At 42.9% G+C, this 24556-nt stretch overlaps 1 protein-coding gene across 1 annotated transcript in view; it reads left to right on the forward strand.

The window, feature by feature from the left end:
• The window catches only part of EFHC2 (EF-hand domain containing 2), a 1536365-nt gene that overhangs the window by 100575 nt on the left and 1411234 nt on the right, over nucleotides 1-24556 (forward strand). Inside the window, exon 2 of the mRNA XM_044072376.1 lies at nucleotides 17812-18000. Coding sequence (XP_043928311.1) covers nucleotides 17812-18000 — 189 coding nt within the window. The remainder of the gene's footprint in view (nucleotides 1-17811; nucleotides 18001-24556) is intronic.

A 24556-nucleotide genomic window follows, 5' to 3' on the forward strand; every position in this document is an offset into this window, starting at 1 on the left:
CATTGCATATTTATAGTGATTACTGTACAAGTCACTCTAAATAAGCCTTGACTGTTTAGTCACACTTACCAATTGGATAATATTATTGCACAGTAATAATTGGATACCCTTTTAAGGGCCTTTGAGTAGCTGATAATTATTAGTGGGTGGTGACAAGTGGTACTACCGTATAGTCTGGGTAAAAGATGCACAGCTGGAGAACATGTGCCAGCCTTTCCCAGGAGTGTCTGTGCGGCTGTATAAACTCTTCTCAAAGTGTGTGTGTCAGCTACTTGGGCAGGGACATGAAGCAATGGTTGGACAAAGAGGGTGCTGGAGGTTTTAGTTTGCTCACTAGGCTGAGATCCGGACTCTATAGCTGTGCCAATGGGGAGTCTTATTGGGGACCTGGAGAACAAGGGAGTGACCAGCCTCGGACTGACTGTGATCTCTGTGTGCTCTTAAGGAAAATTGCACTTTACTTTGTGTATTTATTATCCTTTCCTTCATATATGAGATGTCCTGTCTGGTGTTAGTAGTGAGGACTGAGGCTCCACAATTGTTGGGCCAGGGCACAGGTGTCACATATTAATTGTTTCGCAGAGGTGGGATATCAACACCGCATATTAATTGGTTGGCAAATACTAATTGGCTTGTAGTGGCGGTGGGTAGAATGAATTCCTGTAGCTTGTGTACAGTGAGCTTTGAAGGTGTTTTGTACTGTAAATCAGCCACTCAGAGTTCAGATCACAATTGTTTTATTTCTTTTGTTAGCTTAATTAATCAGGGTGAGCAGGCAGCATGTTAGCAGAGGAGTATGGAAAGCTGACAAGGAGCCAGCTGGCGGAGATTTGCCAGGCTAGTGGACTGGTGCATGGAAACCTGACTAAGGCAGACCTGATTGCAGCCTTGGTTGCATCAGAAAACAGCAACCAGCAGGACAATTGGACTGGTAGTTGAGATCCAAAAAAAGGAACCAGAACTAAGAACTAAAAAACCGACCCAGGAAGCGACACCAGCAGCTTCTCATACTGTGATGGTTTCACTTGGCAGTTGAGATATAATACCCTCGTAGAATGGACAGCTCAATCTTTTTGCAGAGGACTTAAAAATCCATCTGGAGCTAAAGATACTTGAGTTGGAGGCCAGGCATTTGGAGATAGAAGCTGAGGAAAAGGAGAGGCAGAGGAAGCATGAGAGAGAAATGCTGACTCTTTGCCATAGTCATGAAGGTAATGGGGAAGGGAGTAACTCGACCCCAGAAGCACAGCAGGTCAGTAAATTTCTTCCGCATTTTAAAGAGGGGGATAATTTTGATAGTTTCATTCATATGTCTGAGAGAGTATGCAAACAGTATAGTGTTGACCAAAGGCTCTGGGTATGGTTCCTGACCCCTTTTCTCCATGGTAAAGCTGTAACTGTATTGTCTAAAATGTCTGATGCTTGTTTTGATTATACTGCTGTAAAAAATTGTCTGTTAGAGTTTTTTAAGCTAACACCTGAAACATATAGGAAAACATTTTGTGAGCATAGACACAAGGAAGATGAAAGTGTGTGTGTGTGAATATGTTGCTGAACTGAGCACTTATTTCCACAGGTGGGTGAGTGGATGTCAGGTAACCACTTTTGAAGGGCTGGCAGACCTTTTGGTGAGGGAACAAGCCCTTAGTACTTTGCCTAAGGACATGAGGATCTGGTTAGCTGATAGACAATGTGCTACTTCAGATGAGTTGTGGAAGAAGGGAGACCTATACCTGGCAAGCAGGGTAGCCCTACACAGGAAGGGGACCCCCCAGTACTGCTCATGGGTCTAAAGGAACCCATGGTGGGCAGCACAGACTGCCCTAACAGAATCAGCCAGTAGCAGGGGAAGCCACTAGTCCAGGTACACATCCAGGAGCTAGGATTAAATGTTTTGAATGTAACCAGTGGGGCCATATGGCATGCAGGTGTCCATGGAAGCAAGGTGGGGGACAATAGGTGAGGGAGCCAGTAAGTGGGAAGGACAAAATGCCAATAGCAGGTTGTCTTGAGACAACGGAGGTACTAAACTACCATCCTGCAGATGTCCTGAGAGGGAGGGATTTGGATGAGGCAGTACCATGTGCTTATGCAGTTACACGCAGTCAGGCTAGGAGACAAGCATGTGGGTTTGGTAACCTGGGGGAGACCCAGACAGACTGCATACTTGCAGCCAGGACTAATGAGATGGTTACTTCAGTGAGGGATCTACCCTGTAGCAGTGAGACTGAATGTGAGCCACAGCTGCTTGTGGGTACTGATGGTCCCTTGGACAGAGTGACTGCAAAGGTAGAGTTGAGTAGTAGTACCCAGGCTAACAGTGAGGCACCACTGTCAGAGGATGCCAGACATCCCGTGGAAGGGGAGCTGCGAAGGGTTACAAGGAGAGAGTTGAGACAGGCTCAGCTCTCAGACCATACATTGCAAGGCCTGAGGCAGGTAGCTAGGGAGGCACCTGATTCTCAAGGAAAGGGGGAATCTGTATACTGGGACAAATGGTTACTATACAGAGAGTGGACCCCTGAGGGAGGGCTAAAAGGTGAGAGAGTACAGCAGTTGGAAGTGCTTAGAGCCTACCATCTGGCGCTTCTCGTCGTAGTTCATGATATTCCCTTTGCAGGTCATATGGGCATAAAACGTACGAAGTGGCATATTATGCAGAACTTCTATTGGCCTGGAATTTCCAGAGGTGCAACAGGGTACTGCAGGACCTGTGAGCAGTGCCAAAAGGTAGGCAAGGCAGGAGACAAGGTGAGAGCTCCTTTGATGCCCTTGCCTGTGATTGAGGAGCCATTTCAGAGGGTAGCTATGGATATTGTGGGTCCTCTGAGTACCCCAAGTTCCACAGGGAAAAAGTATATCCTAGTAGTAGTGAATTATGCTACAAAATACACTGAGGCAGTGGCCTTGTCCTCCATTGAGGCAGAGAAGGTGGCAAATAATTTGTTAGAGATTTTCAGCAGGTAGGTTTCCCAAAAGAAATACTGACTGACAGAGGTGCCAATTTCATGTCAGACCTGCTGGCTTGTCTGTGGAAGTCCTGTGGGGTGAAGCACGTGAAGACCACCCCCTACCATCCCCAGACTAATGGTCTTGTTGAGAGGTTAAACTCTACAATCAAGTCCATGCTACGGGCATTTGCAGATCAGTTTAAGAGGGAGTGGGACAAATTTTTGCCCCATCTGTTGTTTGCTTACAGAGAGGTTCCCCAGGAATCCACAGGTTTTTCACCCTTTGAATTGCTGTATGGGCATAGGGTGAGGGGACCTCTAGATTTAATTTGAGATGAGTGGGAATCTGTGTGTGAGTCTCATGAGGAGTCTGTGGTGGCATACATCCTAAACCTCAGGACAAGGCTCAGGGAAGTCATGGGCTTGGCCCAGGAGAAACTGGCAGAAACCCAACAACAGAAAAAGGTGTGGTATGACAGGAATGCTCATGCTAGAGAGTATGCTGTGGGACAGCAGGTAATGGTTCTCATTCTTGTCAGACACAACAATCTGCAAGCTGCTTGGGAGGGACCCTACAAGGAGGTAAGAAAGGTAAGTGATGTTAACTATATGGTGGAACTGCTAGGCAGAAGGCAGGGGCACAAATTGTACCATGTTAACATGATGAAACCTTACCATGATAGGCCCTTCTGCTGAGCATTTGCAGTGGATTGCAGGAGGAGTCTGAGGGAGATCTGGGGACTGATCTCCTCAGTGAGGCTCGGGCTGACACCTCACTGAAAGGGGTAGCAATGTCCCAGCAGCTATCTCCTACCCAGGTTCGAGAAATCCGAGCAGTGTTGCAGGAATTTGGGGACATGTTCACTGGGAAACCAGGGTGCACCCACCTGGGGCAGCATCAGGTAGATACAGGAGATGTTGGAACTAGAGGTGATTCAAGAGTCCCAACAGTCCCTGGACCTCTCCAGTGGTGCTGGTGCCAAAGAAGGTTGGCAGCACCAGGTTCTGTATGGACTACAAGAAATTAAATAGTCACACAGAGTCAGATGTTTATCCAATGCCTAGGACAAATGAGGCCCTAGAGCAGCTGTGTGGTGCTAAGTATCTTACAACCATTGATCTTACCAAGGGTTACTGGCAGGTGGCCTTGACTCCCAGTGCTACAAAGAAGTCAGCCTTTGTGACTCCTTTTAGCTTGTATGAGTTCACAAAGATGCCATTTGGGATGAAGAATGCCCCAGCAACATTCCAGAGTCTGGTAAATCATATCCTAGTAGGAGCAGGCGGGTTTGCCCTTGCTTACCTAGATGATATTGCCATCTACAGCCATTCCTGGCCAGAGCACCTTCAGCATGTCAGGGAGGTGCTGGGCAGACTACAGAGGGCAGGGTTGACCATTAAGCCGAGCAAATATCAGGTGGGTATGGCAGAGATCTCCTACCTAGGACGTAGAGGGGGGAGTGGTAAGATATGCCCAGAACCTGCCAAAGTGAAAGCCATTCAGGCATGGCCTGCACCTGTTACAAAAAAGCAAGTCAGGGCATTTTTGGGGACAGCAAGGTACTACAGAAAGTTTGTCCCCAGTTATAGTACCATAGCTGCTCCCCTCACAGACCTGACATGGAAGAACAGGCCAGATAAGGTAGTGTGGACCCCAGCATGTGAGCAGGCATTCCAGAAGCTTAGAGAAACTTTGGGAGGATCCCTTGCTTTAGCCAGTCCAGATTACAGCAAATAATTTTTTGTGCAGGTGGATGCTTTGAACCATGGGTTGGGGGGCTGTACCTAGCCAGATTTCTTCAGAGGGAGAAGAGCACCCAGTGGTTTATCTCAGTTATAGGCTCCAACCCAGGGAGGAATGCTATGCAGCTGTAGAAAAGGAATGTCTAGCCATAGTGTGGGCACTGCAGAAACTTCAGCCTTATCTGTATGGAAGGAAATTCACTGATGTTAAGTTGTCAACCTCGCCTTCATTCTTGCTGGATGGGTTCGGAGCCGAACCTCGGCTCTGACTCGGCCACTTACTAAAGCTCGAGAGCTAATTTTACTGGCTCGAGGCAACCCTATATCCCATGATGCTAGGCGATAACTACCCAGATCTCGTTTGCCGCTTTAGCCAGCGAGGTGCGTTTTACCGGCTCTTGGTAAGTGTTGGGAATTATATATATTTAGTTACCTTCCTGCTTAGTTTTTCCATCCCCTTCTTGGTTTAGCTTAACTGAACAGTTATTTTCAAACTTTTCCCCGTTAGCGCTAATTTTTTCCGTTCCTGCATCGTTATCTCTTGGAGCAGCCTTGGCATCTGGATCCAGTGCCAGATCTTTTGGCCCATCAGTCGGGGCAGCTGCACCAATCCCTCCATTCTCTCAACCTCACTGCTTGGTTGCTCCACTTCCGTCCCTAGCCCGGCTTCCTATGATTTCAAATCCTGTCCGGGATATTATAGTAGCTTCCCTTAAATCTTCCACTAGAAGTATCTACACTAGTAAATGGCAACGTTTTTCCTTCTGGGCAAAGGCTAGAGATATAGATCCATTCACTGCTCCAATTCACTCAGTCTTGGATTTCCTAGCTGAAATTTTTCATTCAGGATCTTCATCTTCCACAGTAAAAGTTCAGTTGGCAGCCATTTCAAATTTTCACATAGGTCTGTCGGACTGCAGCATCATGTCCCATAAGCTTTGCAAAGCATTCCTTAGAGGTGTCTTTTTACTCAAACCTCCGATCAAAGATCCTCCACCACAGTGGGATCTAAACCTAGTTTTAACATCCTTGATTCTACCTCCCTTTGAACCTGCGGCTTCCTGTTCATTGAAATTACTTTCCTGGAAAACACTCTTCCTAGTCGCTGTTACATCTGCTGTCGCTGTTACATCTGCTAGGAGAGTATCTGAACTTCATGTCCTCTGCATTTGTCCTCCTTACTTAGTCTTCCACAAAGACAGAGTTTCTCTAAGAATGAACCCCTCTTTCATACCCAAGGTGGCTTCGCAGACAAATTTAAATCAATCAATTGACCTCCCAGTTTTCTTCCCTAATTATACGAACAAGGCGGAGCAAAAACTGCATTGTCTGGATGTTCATCGTCAGCTCCAATATTATTTGGACAGAACTAAACAAATCAGGAAATCTGATCAACTCTTTTTATCTTATGCAGAAAATAGGAAAGGCCTTCCAGTATCCAAGGTAACCCTGTCTAGGTGGCTCTCTTCTTTGATCATGTATATTTACCAACTCAGAGGTAAAGAATTGCCTTCTAGGCCAAGAGCCCATTCAACCAGGGCACTAGCCACATCAACAGCTTTTCAAGCCAGACTACCAATAGACACTATTTGTGCGGCAGCCACATGGGCTTCTCCTCATACCTTTGTATTGCATTACAAATTGGACATGGCCTCCAGAAACAGGGCAAATTTTGGTTCCACCATTCTCAAGAATCTGTTCCAATGAGCCACCCAGGATGAAGGTGCTAGGGACGCGGTCCCATCCAGCAAGAATGAAGGCGAGATTGACAACTTAACATTGAGAAGTTATGTACCTACTATAACGTTCCATGTTAGTTGTCTTCTCTCGCCTTCTTTCTTGCGTTCTGCCCACCATCCCCCTAGCCTGGACAGACCGAGAAGTTCTCCCCTTCTTTGAAGGGTCCTGATCTTCCACTTTCAGCCAAATACCTTGTCCTAGGGTAACTACAGCTTAGATAGTGATCCTTTCGGGGTTATCCTTTTCCTCCTCCTCTCCAGTTGGAGGACTATATTGCCTAGGTTGTTTTCAGCTACCAAATGAGATCTGGGTAGTTATCGCCTAGCATCATGGGATATAGGGTTGCCTCGAGCCAGTAAAATTAGCTCTCGAGCTTTAGTAAGTGGCCGAGTCGGAGCCGAGGTTCGGCTCCGAACCCATCCAGCAAGAAAGAAGGTGAGAGAAGACAACTAACATGGAACGTTATGGTAGGTACATAACTTCTCATTATGACAGATCACAACCCCCTAACATGGTTAAATAGAGTCAGCCAACAAAATGCCAAGTTGCTAAGATGGAGCCTGGGGTTGCAAGCATATATGTCAGTGCAGCACTAAGAAGTATTGTCTTGTATTTTTATTATTTATTAACCATTTTAAAACCTTTCAACTGTGGCTGTTTTGTGTAGAGATAAGTTAAGCTCTAGAGTACATTGCATATTTATAGTGATTACTGTACAAGTCACTCCAAATAAGCCTTGACTGTTTAGTCACATTTACCAATTGGATAATACTATTTCACAGTAATAATTGGACACCCTTTTAAGGGCCTTTTAGTAGCTGATAATTATTAGTGGGTGGTGGCAAGTGGTTCTACTATATAGTGTGGGTAAAAGGGGCACAGCTGGAGAACCTGTGCCAGCCTTCCCCAGGAATGTCTGTGTGGTTGTATAAACTCTTCTTCAAGTGTGTGTGTGTGTGTGTGTGTGTGTGTGTCTGCTACTTGGGCAGGGACACAAAGCACTGGTTTCACAGAGAGGGTGCTGGAGGTTTTTGCTTGCCCACTAGGCTGAGATCTGGACCCTATAGCTGTGCCAGTGGGGAGTCTTATTGGGGACCTGGAGAGCAAGGGAGCGACCATCCCCAGACTGACTGTGATCTCTGTGTGATCTTAAGGGAAATTGCACTTTACTGTGTGTATTTGTTATCATTTCCTTCATATATGAGATGCCCTCTCTGGTGTTAGTGGTGAGGACTGAGGCTCCTTTATTGCTGGGCGAGAGCATGGACATCACATTCACCATAACAAATCCATTCTAGCCAGGGTTAGGGCTCACTTTATCAGGGCTTTGGCTTCTTCTGTGGCTTTTTTGGAAAGGAATGAACTCTAGACGTATTCTTAAGGCAGCAGCAGGAGGTTCGTCCTTTGTACAAACTTACAAAATATTACAAACTGGATTTATTTCCCATGTCCACAACAGGTTTTTCTAGAACTGTTCTCTATAGCTGCCTGGATTTTGAAACTCTTTCCCCCTTCATAAAATTCTAAGCCCTGGTAATCACCCATACAGTTTAGACTACTGCAGCAGTTATCTAATGTTGAATATGGTAGTTATGAAAGTAAACTATGACACCAGTAGATGTTCTAATAGATTTATTGTTGCAGTAGCTGCACCCGTCCTCTATCTCCCTTTTCTCTTTGGTACATGTATTGGCAGAGTGTGGCTGTATATATGTTTTTATACACACACACACATACATAGATACACAGATATGGATGTATATATATATATATATATATATATATATATATATATATATATGTGTGTGTTTTATATAAACATGTTGTTTCAGGGCTCTAACCTCCATTCTTGAGGCAAAAATCTATGAAGTTTTCGTGCTCTAACCTCTGTTTTTTGCAGTTCCATTCGAGCCCTACAGCAGTTAGGACACATGGAAGGTGACCCAAAGTTTTGAAAACTGGCTTGTGGTAATATCATTGGCAGATCAAGTCCTTGGTAGGATATAACCCATACAGTTTAGGCTACTGCAACAATCATCCATTACAGCATGTACTGTTATGGAAAGTTTACTTGCCCAACTTTATTTTCCATATAAGCTTGAGGGCACCTCCAAAAGAGGGGGTCATCTTGTGGTGAAGTAGATGAGGGATAGAGTCATTTTCCAGTCACTTTCCTTGAGTGTATATGACATAATAGCACTGTGATTCTCCAAAGCCTTGGAGGATCCACAGGATGGGGAACCTCCATGAACCCCCCCATGCTGTGTGAGCATGTCATAGACTTGCATCAGACATCAGAGACTGAAAACAGTACCATATTTCATACTTACCAAAGGTATTGTGGAGAGACAGAAGTCCACTTGGGGCCTGAATGGACTTACAGCCTGATGGTACTGTGCTGCACTCAGGACTCAAGTTCTCATCAGATATAAAATAAGAGCTTGACATTATGTTCAGATGTTGGAGGGACACTCCTATTTTTTTTAACATTTCCTCTATCTTTCCTAAAACTGGAAATTATTTTGAGAAGTTTTAAGTTAATAGTACCAGCATTTTAAAAATGTCGCATATATGGGCCCTTTTCCCAATTATTTTTTGCTTTGTCCCTAATTCTGAAGATAACATTTGAGAGCTGCAAACCATAACATGGCGAGATCAGATGGACCCACCTTGACTCGGTGCTTGCTGGTTCTTGTGAGACAGAGAGAGAGAGAGACAGAGAGAGACAGCCTCAGCAGGAGAGTCCCAGGGTTTGAGTACCCTGATCTATTGAGAGGATGACTCTGTAGACCAATTTCTATGATCAAGCTGGTAGTCTGCAGGCTTTTGCCATTTATCCAGAACCAGACTGGTACAAAGACCTTGGAATGCACCATATAGCAAGGAAGCTAAAGATACAGCTTGCCTAATCTTAGCACCATTTACCATGGTCAAAGACTAATTAGAATTTAAGAGTGAGCTTAGAGCCCCCAGGGTGTGAAGGGGGTGTTGGTTATGCACAGGACTTGATTTGAGGTGTTTTACGCCTTGACCTATCCTCTTGAATTTTTGTCCTTGTGGCTGTGGTCCAGTGTTTGCCTGGGGCTGCAAGGAGGACCCTTCTGCAACTGTGCCCATAAAGATGTATTGATTGTTGCCAGTTTCTTGAAGTGGACTAAAAATATCTTCCTTTACTCAATGTCAAGTAGCCAGATTGAGGCTCTGATATTTTTAACAGCTGTCACCATCATGCTCTTTCCCAAGACAGAACAGAAAATGTAAGCACTGAACTTGACTGGTAATTTAAAGGCCACATATATAGTTGTGATGTATAGGCATGCAACTACAGAATTTTATTGATGGTAGTAAAGATGAAGATACAGATTGTGAATGCAACAGGGAAAAAAAAAACATTGGCTCTGTAGACATGTGTGCTTGTGTAGTTGACACATTGCATCCTGAGTATGTCTGAACAGCCATACAAACCTCCACAAATGTAGGGTTTTACAGTGAAAAGGTGGAGAAGTACCTAAACTGACTTATCAAGGACAGCCCACAATGGTCTATATGGAAACATTGAAATTCACTAAAGCTACAAACTGAAGTTGTTAATCTTCTTTCTATTCATCACTGATGGGTTCAGTTCCGAGCCCTCGGAACTGAGTCGGCCTTATACCAAGCTTGTGTGCACCAAAAACTCTAGAGCTAAGCTGCTACCCACAATGCCCTTTACTTAGTTACCTCAGATCTTGTTTGTTGCGCAGCCATATAGCAGCGTTTCACCGAACTCTCCAACTAGGTGCTTTATCTTATATATTTGCAAAGTTTTGTAAAAGTTTTTTCTCGTTTATTGTTTGTTCTTTGATATCTTTATATTCTCAGCTCTACTCACAGGTATCCCTTTCATACCATTGTTGGTATTTTGAACTTTCTACCATTGTGGTATCTTATTATCATTGTTGGTATTTCCTTTCTCTTTACTTTCTTCATTTTCTCCACCTTCCTCACTCTTTTCCTTTTGTGTGAGAGTGTGTACTGTTATTTTTGAGAAGAAAGGAACTACGGGGTGTAAACACTGCTCTTCTTGCAGTGGTAAACGTCTGAATAGCGACCTTCATGAAGAGTGTGTGTACTTTTTGGGAGTTCCGCATTTATTGGCAAAAACCCCATGTGATATTTGTGCTAGCTTCAGTCAGCGGACTCTGAATGAATGCCGGAATAAATTAGTTCTGAAGGGCCTATTTTCATCACCTTTTTCGGAGACTATTTCTGTGATGGAGCTCTCATCCCCTCCTTCTGTGGACAAGAAACATCCTCGCTCAGACCCCTCTTCACCAGCTGGTGACAGAGATAAAAGCCATAAGCACAAGGCCCTTTTTGGACTGGCTTGATTCCCCCTCAGGGGCATCGGTAAGATCCACCAGGAGCCGTTCAGAATTGGATGTGGTGCACCTCTTTGACCAGCTGTTGACCACCAGGGGAATTTCAAATTTGCCTAGACCCTATCCCACTCCAGGCTTTGGGTCTATTACTCCGGCAACCCCTACATACTCTCCTCCCTTGGATCCCTCTATACCCGACGTGTTCGAGAGGACCCCCTACCTCGGCTCCAGCAACGACAGTGTCTGAGGCCCCGAGGCCCCTTTGGGTGTCAGTTCCATTGGAACCCACTCTCCCTCAATCTCATGCTGGGGGGGGGGGTGGAACCTCTGGTTCCGATTGTTTTGTCATTCCTGGCTTTGGATCCGAGGGTGACTACTGCTCCGAGTTTGCTTGAGGCTCCGTCCCCGGGGGTGGACCATGTGGAGCGGGGTGTGACCCCGGTTCCGATTTTGCCTTCTTCGGTTACGTGCTCCTGCTCCTCTTTGTGTGGGCCCGCTTTCCATGTGATGGAGAGGGTGCTTGCTTCTAGAAATCCTCACATGTCGGTTATCCCCCCAGTTCATTCTGTGCCACAGCTGTCAAAGGCCACCCCCCAGGACTCTGAGAGCACAAGGCCGCTGTCTAGGGTATTTCCATTTCTGAGTCTTCTTCGGATGCTCCCACTGAAGAACCCCCTCGGAAACAGGCATGTAAGAGGAAACACATGGACTCCCCAGAGGAGTCCCTCTCGGAAGATATGAACTATGATGATGGGGAAGGATCCCCACGGTCACCCCATGATGATGTCTCCTTTGGAGACATCATGGAAATCTTGAAACAGAGGGGTGACTGTAAGCCCTCCAATCCTTCCTCAGAGGAATCCATATTCCTGCAAGTCTTTCGCTTTCAGCCCTCTACTTCTTGGGTGACCCTCCCTGCTGATGAATTGGTTAAGATCATCATGCAGCAGGCCTGGAAGAACCCGGACTCCATTGAAGCCATCCTTAGGAGATCAGACAGGGTACTCGCCTCTCCAGAGGATCAACCATATTGGTCTAGAAGCTTGCCAGTGGACACTATGGTGGTGGTGGCAGCCATGAAAAAGGACCTTGCAGAAGAGAGTCCTGCTGTCCACCCACCCAACAGAGAGTTCCTGGCAGTGGACAGGTTACGGAAGCGAGGTTTTGTGTCAGCAACCTTTGCAGTCAAGTCTCTGAACTTTTTGGCACATTTTACGAGGCTCCAGAGAGATCTTATCTCCAAACTCTCCGGAACCTTCATGGGCCAAGTATCAGATGGAGCACGAGATAAAGATGCTTCCCAACTTGCCACCCTAGAGTCTATATCCAACTCATCCATGAGGTTGCTGTTGCATGCAACTGAAGGAGCGGCTAGAGCTGTGGGTGCAGGCGTAGTCATGAGACATCATGCCTGGATGCGCATTTGTGACCTCACGGACTCCTTCAAGTCTTCCTTTTTGAATGCCCCTATCAAACCATCAGCTGTGTTCGGTGCTAAGGTCAAGGATACATTAGCCAGGTGTGAGCAAGATGGGAAGACCTTGTCTGCCATAGGCATATGTTTTTACAAACCTTAGCGTTCCTTCTCCAGGAACCAGAGGAGCAGGAAGATGTGGCACAAGAAGTATCAAGGTCCTTTTCGTGACGCACGTGGTGAGGACTCCCCCAGAGGCAGAGGGGGTTCCAATAATGGAAGATGCCCCTTTCAGGGCAGAGGGGGTCCCCGGAACCAGGGCTCCAGAGATTCCTTCTTAGGTAGACCATATCAGTGCTCCTGATGCCCGATTGCTTTCCTCTGGAAGCAGTCGGGGCACATTTTTCTCTGCACCAAGCTGCCTAGCTCTCTATTACAAACAATCAGTGGGTGCAGAGAATCATTACCAGAGGCTACCACATTCCCCTAATATATTATCCAAGACCTCTGAAATCCCTTCCCGATGTTCCACTCAGTCAAAGGGAGGAGGCAGCTTCCGAAATACGAAAGCTATGTCAAAAACGAGCCATCCAACAGGTCCCCCCAGATCAGTGTAGATCAGGGTTCTACTCAAGATTCTTTTTGGTGCCAAAAAAGACGGGACTGGAGGCCCATTCTGGATCTCAGCCAACTAAACAAATCAGTAGTTCAGACCAAGTTCCGCATGGTCATGATAAAATCCATCCTTCCCTTTCTGTGGGAAGATGTGTGGATGTGCTCATTAGATCTCCAGGATGCATATTACCATATCAAGATGGACAAGTGCTCCAGGAGCCTCCTTCACTTTCGGTTGGGAGCCAATCAGTATCAATTCAGAGCCCTGCCTTTCAGTCTCTCGACAGCCCCCAGAGTGTTCACTAAATGCTTGGCAGTGGTAACAGCTCATCTGAGACTTCAGGGATTCCAGGTGTTTCCGTACCTAGATGATTGGCTCCTCTCTGCCCCCACTAAATGTCTACTGGTCAGGGCCGTCCACTACACCCTGGCTCTAGCGGAGCCACTGGGCATTACCATACACTGGGAGAAAACCAACCTTCAACCCTCACAACAATTGGAATTCATAAGGGCAATATTCAATACCCAGTCAAGCCTGATCTCCCTTCCTCTTCACAAGCTTCAGAGTTAGTTTAAGGGCACAAGTTCAAGTGATACTCTGCTGAAGAAAGGTATCTGCAGGGGAAGTTCTCTAAGCTCTGGGGTCCGTGGATGCAGCCATCCCTATTGTTCATCTAGCCTGACTGCACATGAGATTACTACAATGGCTCCTTCAGGCCCAGTAGATACCCAGTCTTCACCCCCTGAGCTCACAGATTCTCATCACCAACACTTGCAAACAAGATCTCTGGTGGATGAATACAGATGAATATCTTTGGTGTTGTCCCTTCCAGGCTCTCCAGTCCAGTGCCACAGTGACCATGGATGCTTCCCTGATGGGGTGGGGGGCCACTTCCAGGGAAAGTAAGTTCAAGGCACGTGGTCTAATGTAGAGGTCAACTTGCATATCAATGTCCTGGAGTTAAGAGCAGTGTTATTGGCATTGCAAGCTTTCCACCCGGAACGATTGCTGTCCAGTCGGGCAACATGTCCGTGGTCTGGTACATAAACAAACAGAGCGAGGGACCAAATCCTAACCCCTATGTCGCGAAGCCATGAGAATCTGGCAGTGGGCGATAGCTTCCAACCACTTTCTGATCGCATTGCATATCCTGGGGAGCTCCAACATGATTGCGGATGGGCTAAGCAGATACATTCTCCGGCCTCATGAGTGGTCTCTCATCCCAAGTGCAGCGGCAGAAATTTTCAGCTGTTGGGGCCAGCAATGCTGTGACCTTTTGACCTCCCCCTCAAACACAAAATGCAGTAGCTACTTTGCCCTCTTTTCCCCTTTCGGGGAGTCACCAAGAGACGCTTTGGTTCATGATTGGCCCATGGGTCTCCTTTATGCTTATCCTCCGATTCCTCTGATCCCCCTTGTTCTAAGGAAAGCTATTTGGTTGAGAAGCAAAGTGATCCTCATTGCCCCATTCTGGCCTTGTCAAGTATGGTTCCCCTTCCTCCGGCCTCAACTTCTACAACCTCCTTGGATCCTAGACACTCAGCAGGACCTCATATCTTACCCACAAGGGCTGACTCCCCTAAATCTGTCCACTCTCAAGATGACAGCTGTGTTTCTCCACTTCCGTTAGTTGCCAGGCAGGAAACCCTCTCTTCACCAATACGTGATATTATCTTTGCCTCTCATAAACCATCCACCAAAAAACTTTACAGGGACAAATGGAAAAGATTCTCTATTTGGTCACATAATCAGAAACTAGATCCATTCTTGGCCCGCATAGCCACTATTCTTCATTACCTGGCTGAACTGTTTGACAATGGGGCATCAGCTTCCACCATTCGAGTCCATCTAGCAGCTGTTTCCAACTTCCATAATGGTTCAGATGGAGTCCCGCTTATTTCCTCTCACCTTTGCAAGACTTTCCTCAAGGGTATTTTCCTCAGCAGGCCTCCCATCAGGCAGCCGGTGGAGGCATGGAATCTCTCCTGGGTTCTGCAGTCTCTCTCTTTGCCCCCTTTTGAGCCTGCTGAAACATGTGATCTAAAATTCCTGTCATGGAAATCCTTATTTCTGGTGGCTGTCACCTCAGCTAGACGAATTTCTGAATTACAAGCATTGTGTATCCAGCCCTTATCTGATCTTTCATAAGGACAGTGTATCACTTTGTATTAACCCATCCTTTCTCCTCAAAGTGGTTTCTGACTTGTCGATTAACCAGTCCATTGAGCTCCATGTGTTCTTCCCAAATTATTCTAACAAGGGAGAATACCTACTTACTTACTTACTTACTAAACAGTAAAGTTGGAGAACAGATATTTAATTTTCTGCTTATTTATATTCAGTTAGTGTCTAGGCACTGTGCATTAAAAGGAAAAGAGAATCAAAAGTAATGCTTGTGTATATCTGAAGAAGTTGTGGATGAAAACGTATTGCTTACTGTTGTGGTTAGCGTTAGTGAGTGCTGTGCTGTGCATAATACCTGTCAATAAATGTGTTTTCGTGGAAATGGCTATCCGGGTGCTTTTTTTCTATTGTTAAGGGAGAATACTGCCTACATTCCTTGGATGTTCAAAGACAATTGCGTTTCTATTTGGACAGAACTAAATCCTTTTGCAAGTCGGACCAGCTTTTCATTTCCTTTGCAGGTCCTAGAATGGGGGTGCAGTATTGAAAGTTACTTTATCTGAATGGCTCAGGGATTGCATTGCCTTCTCATATTCACTTACGGATGGATCTAACCCTGGCCAAATCAAAGCTCACTCAACTTGAGCTATTGCAACATTGGTTGCCTTCCGTTATAGGGCCTCTATGGATGACATTTGTGCAGCTGCCATTTGGGCTAAGCCTCATACCTTTATCAAGCATTACAAATTGGATCTGATCTCTAGGGGAAGATCAGCCTTTGGTTCAATGGTTCTCAGGAATGTTCTTCCATAGGGGCCACCCAGGTTCTCCAAGTAGCTGGGGACTCGGTCCCATCAGTGATGAATAGGACAAAGATTAACAACTTCAGATAACGAAGTTATGTCTTACCATAACATTCCATCTGAGTTGTTGATCTTCTTCTAGTCATCACACCCCCCACCGACCCCCTCCAAAGGTTCCTGGCAGATCTTCTGGGTCTTTGTGGTGTCTTATGGTTTCTGCGCAAAGATGGCCTCTGACTTATTTCTTCTATATGTTGCATGCAAACTCAATCTGAGCTAACTGAGTAAAGGGCATTGTGGGTAGCAGCTTAGCTCAAGAGTTTTTGGTGCATGCAAGCTTGGTATAAGGCTGACTCAGTTACGAGGGCTCGGAACTGAACCCATCAGTGATGATTGGAAGAAGATCAACAACTCAGATGGAACATTATGGTAAGACATAACTTCTTTTTTTTAGAATATTGCCCAGATACATCAAAAGGCTGTTAATATGAAAAATAAATAAATAAAAAGCACTGTTTTTGCAAGGGAGGAGGTGGGCAAACCCTCACAAGTTTGATATTATGTAGAACAAAGTTAAAATTGAGTAATTTAACACATATTACCTACAACATTATTATAGTAAGATGATTACTGTTCAAAATGTAATGTTGTTTAAATTCACGAGCCTTTAGCACTGAAGCAGAATAATATTTTAAAAAGGCCTTATATAAGGTAGGTCAGTTGGGTACTTTTTCGTTAAACCCCTACCACTTCACGCTGCTGTGTTTTGCCGCTATTCTGATTTTTTAACCATTTAAAGTGAAAATGAAAGACTTTGAAAGAGTGGGTTCTCCTGTCTTGATTTCACAAGTGTCTGGAGCCCATTTTTGACAGATGGCATTTGTTTCCCGGGAAAGTTCACTGGGCCAAGTGATGCCCATTGTCAGTGGAGGCCCAGAGAGGAAAGATCCACAAGAAACACAAACAGAATATACAGTACAATATTGCCTAACACCATCACCAAGTATCATCATGTGAAGGCAAAATACAGTGTACGACGTATACAAAACAGGGTACTTAAACCGAATAATAAAACCCTTAAAAAATAAATAAATAAATAAAAAAAATAAACGTTAACTTTCAAAGTTGAAATCGCCTAGTCACTAGCAGACATTTGAAAACCTGTAGTTCAAGCAGCAGTATTTGTGTGACTATCACAATGTGTACCAAATACCATATGACTGTAGTCAAACGCAATAAGGATCAAGTATATGGACGTTAGGGGGTTAAACGTGAGTAAGTCAACCTGAGGGAAATGTCAAACAGCCAACGTACTACATCCATAAACACCACAGCTCACCAGGTCGCCGATAAACGGTTAAATAATCATTTTAAATCTGCTTGCAAAGGACATCTTGCTGCAAAATAAAACTCAGTTTTACTACTAATATCCAGGTATCACTTTTTTTCCTTTACTAAACTGTTGAATTTTTTCCAGACTTGCACAATAGTGGCAAAACATAGCAGCGCGAAGTGGTAGGGGTTTAATGGAAAAGTACCGTCAGTTGTATGTCTTCAAGATTCTATTTACCTTCATCTACATTTAAATAAATAGACTGTTTGTTTTGTCTTGTTACTATACACAGATATGGCTCCAAAGGCTATGGTCTGTTGCCTTAAATTATAGAGTAAAATTAAGTCAGGAAATTGGATTATTGCATCTCCTCTCTCTTTCCCTTCCTCTGTCTCTCTCATTCTCTTGCACACATAACACTCTTTCTTTGTCAGTTTTTTCCTCTTTCTCTAGGTCCATTCCTCAACTCACAGACACTAAAATGTATCTGTGTCTAAGCAAATGGGGTTATATTTTTCCCTGACAGCAATTGCCAATAGATATAGTTTAAATGTTTTTTGGCAGCCATACTCTGAAGCTACAGAAGGTGTTTGCTTTCATTGTTTGTATCATGTACATTTCATTGAGCCTCATATATAAAGAAATAAGTATTTATAATTTTAATATTTTTTAAAGCTGGGAAAGGAAAAATTTTAGAACATTTAATATTTTAATATTTTTTTACAGCTAGGAAAGGAAAAATTTCACAAATCCCAACATTTTGATTATGCAAATGGAACTCCCATGTTGATTGGTGAAGAAAAGCCTGGAATAGGAGGAGAACCATTACTGGGACAGACGTTAAAACCTAAATACAGTGTTTTTCCAAAAGGAGTAGGTAGTAATGCTCCATCCTGGGTTGCATTTGATAAACAGGTAAGATGTGCAGTTTCACCAAGTACCTTTTTCTTGTGATGACATGTTCAATTAATTTAGTTTTATGTAATATTAAATATCAATAATTAAGTGTCTGTACTGCACTGAATAAAAATACATACTCAAAGACTAAGGCTGCTTATACACTTAATTGGGACATCATATCACAGCTGATTCAACACCTTACTAGTTTTCATAAGCGAGTAGCTCCTGTTGTAATTGTTTCTGCTTACTCTACAAGAATATTTTTATTATGTCATGCTTTTAATACAGTCTGTTTATGATCATTTTTCATATCAAACATGACTTTTCATCAAAGACTGAACAACACAGTTATGCAAAATAATAAAGGAATACAGAAACCCATACCCATGTCTCTCTCCCAACCCTCTTGCCACAAAGCTAGTATTGTAACTGTTCAGTTTTAAATCGTCCATGAATAGATTACAAATAAGAATGTGGGAATGGTAAAGTAGGTATGATAACCTGATTTGAATTACAAATAGAATTCCCTTTGCGACCAGGCTTTACTATACTAGAACATTTCATAAACACACCAAGTATACAAATCAAAATAGCTATCTTACTTTTCATTACTGATGGGTTGAAATACCATTTTGACAAAGATCAACTGCAAATTAAAAACAAAAATGAAGTCTGATTCATTTTTTAACATTGAACTTGCCAGCACTGGTATACACCGTTTGGGATTCATGAAAATACATTTTGTGGAAGAATGAGCTGAAACTCCATTACATGTTTCTGAATCTTCTCAGTACCAGTGAGATGAAAATGTCCAGTTCATAAAACTCCCATTCCTCAGTTTTTGGAAGGTGTGTTAAGTCCTAAAAGATTTATATATTCTTGTTCCATAAAAAAATGATGTGCACAGTAGAATGCTAATGAGCAAATGAGCAATCTGCTGTACCATGCTACGCATTTTGCCTACTTTAAAAATGACTATTGCCAAGGCCTGGAGTATGTCATAATACTATGGCATGTAACATTCACTCAGTGCAATGTCCTCACAAGCAGTCTGTGGTTTTGTTTCAGGAGCCAAAATTATGTTGCAAAATCAGGTTTGATTTAAGCCGTGATATGGAGTGTGATATCAGGAGCCTAAGGGTTTTATAAAATAATAATGTAAAAATAGTGGGATTTTCATCTGTTCTTGCATAGATCCAATTGCTGTTTGTGCTCTTGCAGGTATTTTCTTTTCACATTATCCATTTGCAAAGGGATAACAAACAGCACACCAGTATATTTATATATATATATATATATATATATATATATATATATATATATATATATACTCCTCTAACTGACAGGTATGTTTACAGTTTTGTTGGATTACATGATGGAATTATATTACTTTTTGTCATAGTACTGTGTTGATAATTTTTAGCATTTGAAGAAAAAAAAGACAGTATGCAGGGAGGTTAAGCAGTACCTTTAACCATAGTTATTCTTATTGTATTTATAAATAAAATATTTTTGGTTAACCACAATTAATGTATTATTTAAAAAATAATTATTGTGCAATGCTTTAGAGGAAAGAAAAACAGTTTGCTAACCCATTTAAAATGGTGTAAGATATCATAATAGCTATCCATATATAAAAAGTGATTCTTTGCTTAAATAAATGAAATAAAAGTTGTTTGAAGCCTAGGGCCCAGGCCACGCAGATATTTTCCTTTACTACTGCTACTTATTTTTCTTCATGACCCAACTAAGCATCTCCATGATTCCCTGTCACTGTTTGGTATTTAGTTATTTTGCTTTCCCATATATATGCGTACATGTGCTCGCGTGGACGCACACACACCCATACACACACACACACACACACACACACACACACACACACACACACACACACACACACAATATTCCTCAAACTAAATCCATAGACTATCATTTCACCTCAAAGAGCTTTATCAAAGAAAATCTAAAAACAAAAACAACACAGGAAATAAAAAACTAACACAGATGTTTATGCAACATATCTGCACATAAATCAGGCCTAAAATGTACCAGTGAACTTTTTATAAAACAAAAATAGAAAACTTAAGCTTCTAAATATCAAAGTAGTTAATATAAATCGGTACGCTGGCCAAAATTCCAGCAGTAGTTTTTTTTTTACTTTTGATTTCTTTGTTTTATTATGAGTGTGTGTTAACTTTTTAAAAGTTTTGCTATTTAGTACTGCTGTTTATCTTGCCAAACAAATTCAAATCGAGTCTTTAGAACAACTGTTCACAAACATAACTTGCATGAATGTTTACTTTTATATTTCTGCAAATAAATCAAGTCAAGTAATCTGTCATCAAAGTAACATTTCGTGTTGTTGTAAAATATAAAACACAAATGAAAAAAACAAGATATCTGAGCTTCAGAATTGCTCATATAAATCAGTAGCTTGTTCAAGGTTCAAATGAATGTTATTACCACACCAGATCGAAATAGAGTAATTTAAGAGGTAATTCAAAACCATAACCTTTAAAGTTGTAATAGATTAACAAACACATAACTATTGTATGTTGCCAAGGGAAATGCAGTGAACAACTAACTTTGACATCATAATAAGCTTATTATATCTTGAAAATGTTATGAAGTTTCCAAGTGGACCAAAATACATAAAAAAAAACTTTCCAGATGGCTTAAGTATCCCTTTTATATGACTGTGCTGACCTCTAAGGGTGAAAGCACCAACGATACACTGTCTTCAAAGCAAGAACCCAAGTTGGTTAGGTATCCCAATCATATGGCTGTGCTGCCCGTAGTGGTGAAGACACCATCAGCTGAATGTATAAATTAGGCTGAAATAAAAAAAATAATGTACGTTTATGCAAATATAATGTAATAAATTCACTTTCAGTTTTGAAAACCAGAAATGGCCCAGATTATTGTACTAAAATGTCATTTACAATAGATAAAAGCAACACCATGTAAATTGTTTGATGATGATAAGAATAGTAATTGTGTTGAAAACAAATTGCTCAAATAAATGCACATTTTAAAGAACAGCTTCGTGGGCAAAGATAAATCCAAATATTTCAAAAGTATTATTAATATTATAATATCTAAATAGCTCATGCAGTATCCAGAAATCTTTTTTGTTAAATTATATATATATATATATATATATATATATATATATATATATATATATATATATATATGTAAAGTATTTTGATATTAAATACCTGAAGAATATTATATGTTCCAAAATTGTTAAACCGATCACATACTGATCCTTAGCCCTACCAAGAAAACTCAGTGGAGATGTTATAAATTAATAAATGCTCTGGAATTAATAGATTGTATTAAAACTGCTGTCATCTTAAATAATCATTCAAGGTAGGTGGTTTCATTGTGCCTAAAGAAAAGAAATTCAGTGTTTTTTTTTTTATAGTCTGGCCACTTATGTTTCTTAGTGGAGGTTGCTGCTATGCTACCAAAATCTTGAAAATGTAGAGTTCTTCTTCTTTCGGCTTTTTCCCCGGTTAGGGGTCGCCACAACGGATCATCTGTCCGCTCATGATTGGCAGTGGAGTTTTTACGGTGTCGAGTTGCCAGCCCGGCGCCCAACCTTCTACAGAAGGCACACACACGCACACACTCACACCTAGGGCCTATTTTAGGGTGTCCAATCCACCTACTGCATGCCTTTGGGATGTGGGAGGAAACCGGAGCACCCGGAGGAAACCCACGCGACCACAGGGAGGACATGCAGACTCCGCACAGAAGGCACCCCAGCCGAGAATTGAACCGGAGAACCTCTTGCTGTGAGGTGACAACGCTAACCACTGCACCACCGTGGCCGCCTCCTTGAAAATGTAGAGTATGATCCAAAAACATTAGGTGTAAAATCTAGTATTAGATGTTCATTACCCACACTGTATCAGTGGCATATGGGTTCTATGTCTGCACAAACACAACACTGGCAGCTCAAAAGAGCTCAGAATCTCCTGATCTGACTCACTGTGACAGGGGATTGGCTATAAGTCTCCCATCAGGGGAAACTTAAACTTAAACCCTGTCACAGAAAGTTAGTTATTTAGTCTTTTAGTGCCATCCAAAAAATTCACACAGTTAAATCTTCTCAGCAATCTGCATTTGTGAATTACAGCTTCCAGACACAGATAAATTCCCTTTGACAACTTATCTTCCTCTTCATTATTGTAGACTTCTGATTTCTTTCTGTATATATATATATATATATATATATATATATATATATATATATATATCATCATCATCTTCTTTTGGCTGTTCCCGTTAGGGGTCGCCACAGCGGATCACCTGTTTCCATTTCTTCCTGTCCTCTGCATCTTGCTCTGTCACACCAACCACCTGCATGTCCTCTCTCACTACATCCATAAACCTTATCTTAGGCCTTCCTCTTTTCCTGTTACCTGGTAGCTTCATCCTTAGCATCTTTTTCCCAACATACTCCGCATCCCTTCTCAGCGCATGTCCAAACCAGCGTAATCTTGCCTCTCTGGCTTTGTCTCCAAACCATCCAACCTGAGCTGACCCTTTAATATACTTATTCCTAATCCTGTCCACCCTCGTCACACCCAGTGCAAATCTTAACATCTTCAACTCTGCCACATCCAACTCAAACTCCTGCCTTTTTGTCAATGCCACTGTCTCCAACCCATATAACATAGCTGGTCTCACTACCCTCTTGAAGACCTTCCCTTTCACTCTTACAGGTACTCGTCTGTCACAAATCACTCCTGACACTCTTTTCCACCCACTCCATCCTGCCTGTAATCTCTTCTTCACCTCTCTTCCACACTCACTGTTACTCTGAACTATTGACCCCAAGTATTTAAACTCATCCACCTTCGCCACCTCTACTCCTTGCATCCTCACCATTCCTCTATCCTCCCTCTCATTCACACACATATATTCTGTCTTAGTCCTGCTAACCTTCATTCCTCTTCTCTCTAGAGCATATCTCCATCTCTACAGGGTCTCCTCCACCTGTTCCCTACTCTCACTACAGATCACAATGTCATCTGCAAACATCATAGTCCATGGGGACTCCTGTCTGATCTCGTCTGTCAACCTGTCCATCACCATTGCAAATAAGAAAGGGCTCAGAGCTGATCCTTGATGTAACCCCACCTCCACCTTAAACACATCTGTCACTCCCACCGCAGACATCACTGCTGTCACACTACCCTCGTACATATCCTGTACTACTCTTACATACTTCTCTGACACTCTTGACTTCCTCATACAATACCACAACTCCTCTCTAGGCACCCTGTCATATGCTTTCTCCAAGTCTACAAAAACACAATGCAACTCCTTCTGACCTTCTCTGTACTTCTCTATCAACACTCTCAGAGCAAACATCGCATCTGTAGTGCTCTTTCCCAGCATGAAACCATACTGCTGATCACTAATCATCACCTCTCTTCTTAACCTAGCTTCCACTACTCTTTCCCATAACTTCATGCTGTGACTGAGCAATTTAATCCCTCTGTAGTTACTACAGCTCTGCACATCACCCTTATATATGTGTGTGTGTATGTGTTAACTTTTTATTTTAATATTTTTGCTATATACTATTGCTGTTAATTCCTTTCTGAATTCTAACTTGCTATGGTGTTGTTTGTATGCTTAATACTGCTTTTAAGCAGTTCATAAATTAATAGGTGTGTACTAGGCTGATGGCCCTGGGGCCTTTACAAGCCTAGTCAAAGGTTACCCTGGCGTCATGCTACCTGACCTTAGTTCCCAGTGCCTCTGTTGAATACAGCCACTGGAGTTATCCCCAGGGTGAATTTTGTGAGATGTGCCACATAGAAGGACTTACATAACTATAGAAGGCCTTGTGGTTGTCTTTAATATCTGCTACAATTCTGTTTTCATAGCTAGCTTTCGAGGATTTGATGAAGGATCTGAGCTTTTTGTTGAGGCTGATAAGGGAGTTTTTCCAGTCTTGGGACTTCACCTTATTCTGCATCAGTTTCCTCCTTCTGTTGTTGAGTTTGTTCATGGCAGGGGACCACCAGATTGGCTTCCTTTTTTTGGAGGAGAGCATCTTGGTTCTATTGGGTATGGTGAGATCCATGCATTTGTGTATGCGTTTGTACAGTGCATTGGTGTATGAAGTTAGCCACCTCTGTTTTTAGGAGCCCAAAGTTAGCTTTGGAGAAGTTTTTCATGGTGGTTACCTTTGCGGGGGTGGGGTGGGGTGGAAGGGATGTGGATTTCCAAAGTGATTAGTTTGTGGTCGGATCTAACCAGGGAGGAGTTGACTATCGGTGTACAGCAATGGCTACCTATGTTAGTAATGACCAGGTCAAGGATATTGCTACCTCTAGTGGGGGTAAGAACGAGCTGGTCCAGGGCACTGGAATTAATGAATTCCAGGAAATGTTGGGCAGGTGTATTGGTACATGAGTAGTTTTCCCAGTTAATGAAAGGGTAGTTGAAATCATCTAGTATGAGAGTGTTAGGTTGGACCCTAATATTCTCCAGGGTGCTTTGGAACGTGGAGTGTGAGTCTTGGGACATGGTTGGGGACCTG

Source organism: Protopterus annectens, chromosome 5.part0 (assembly GCF_019279795.1).
Source record: "Protopterus annectens isolate FY-2018-M chromosome 5.part0, PAN1.0, whole genome shotgun sequence".
Lineage (NCBI taxonomy): Eukaryota > Metazoa > Chordata > Ceratodontiformes > Protopteridae > Protopterus > Protopterus annectens.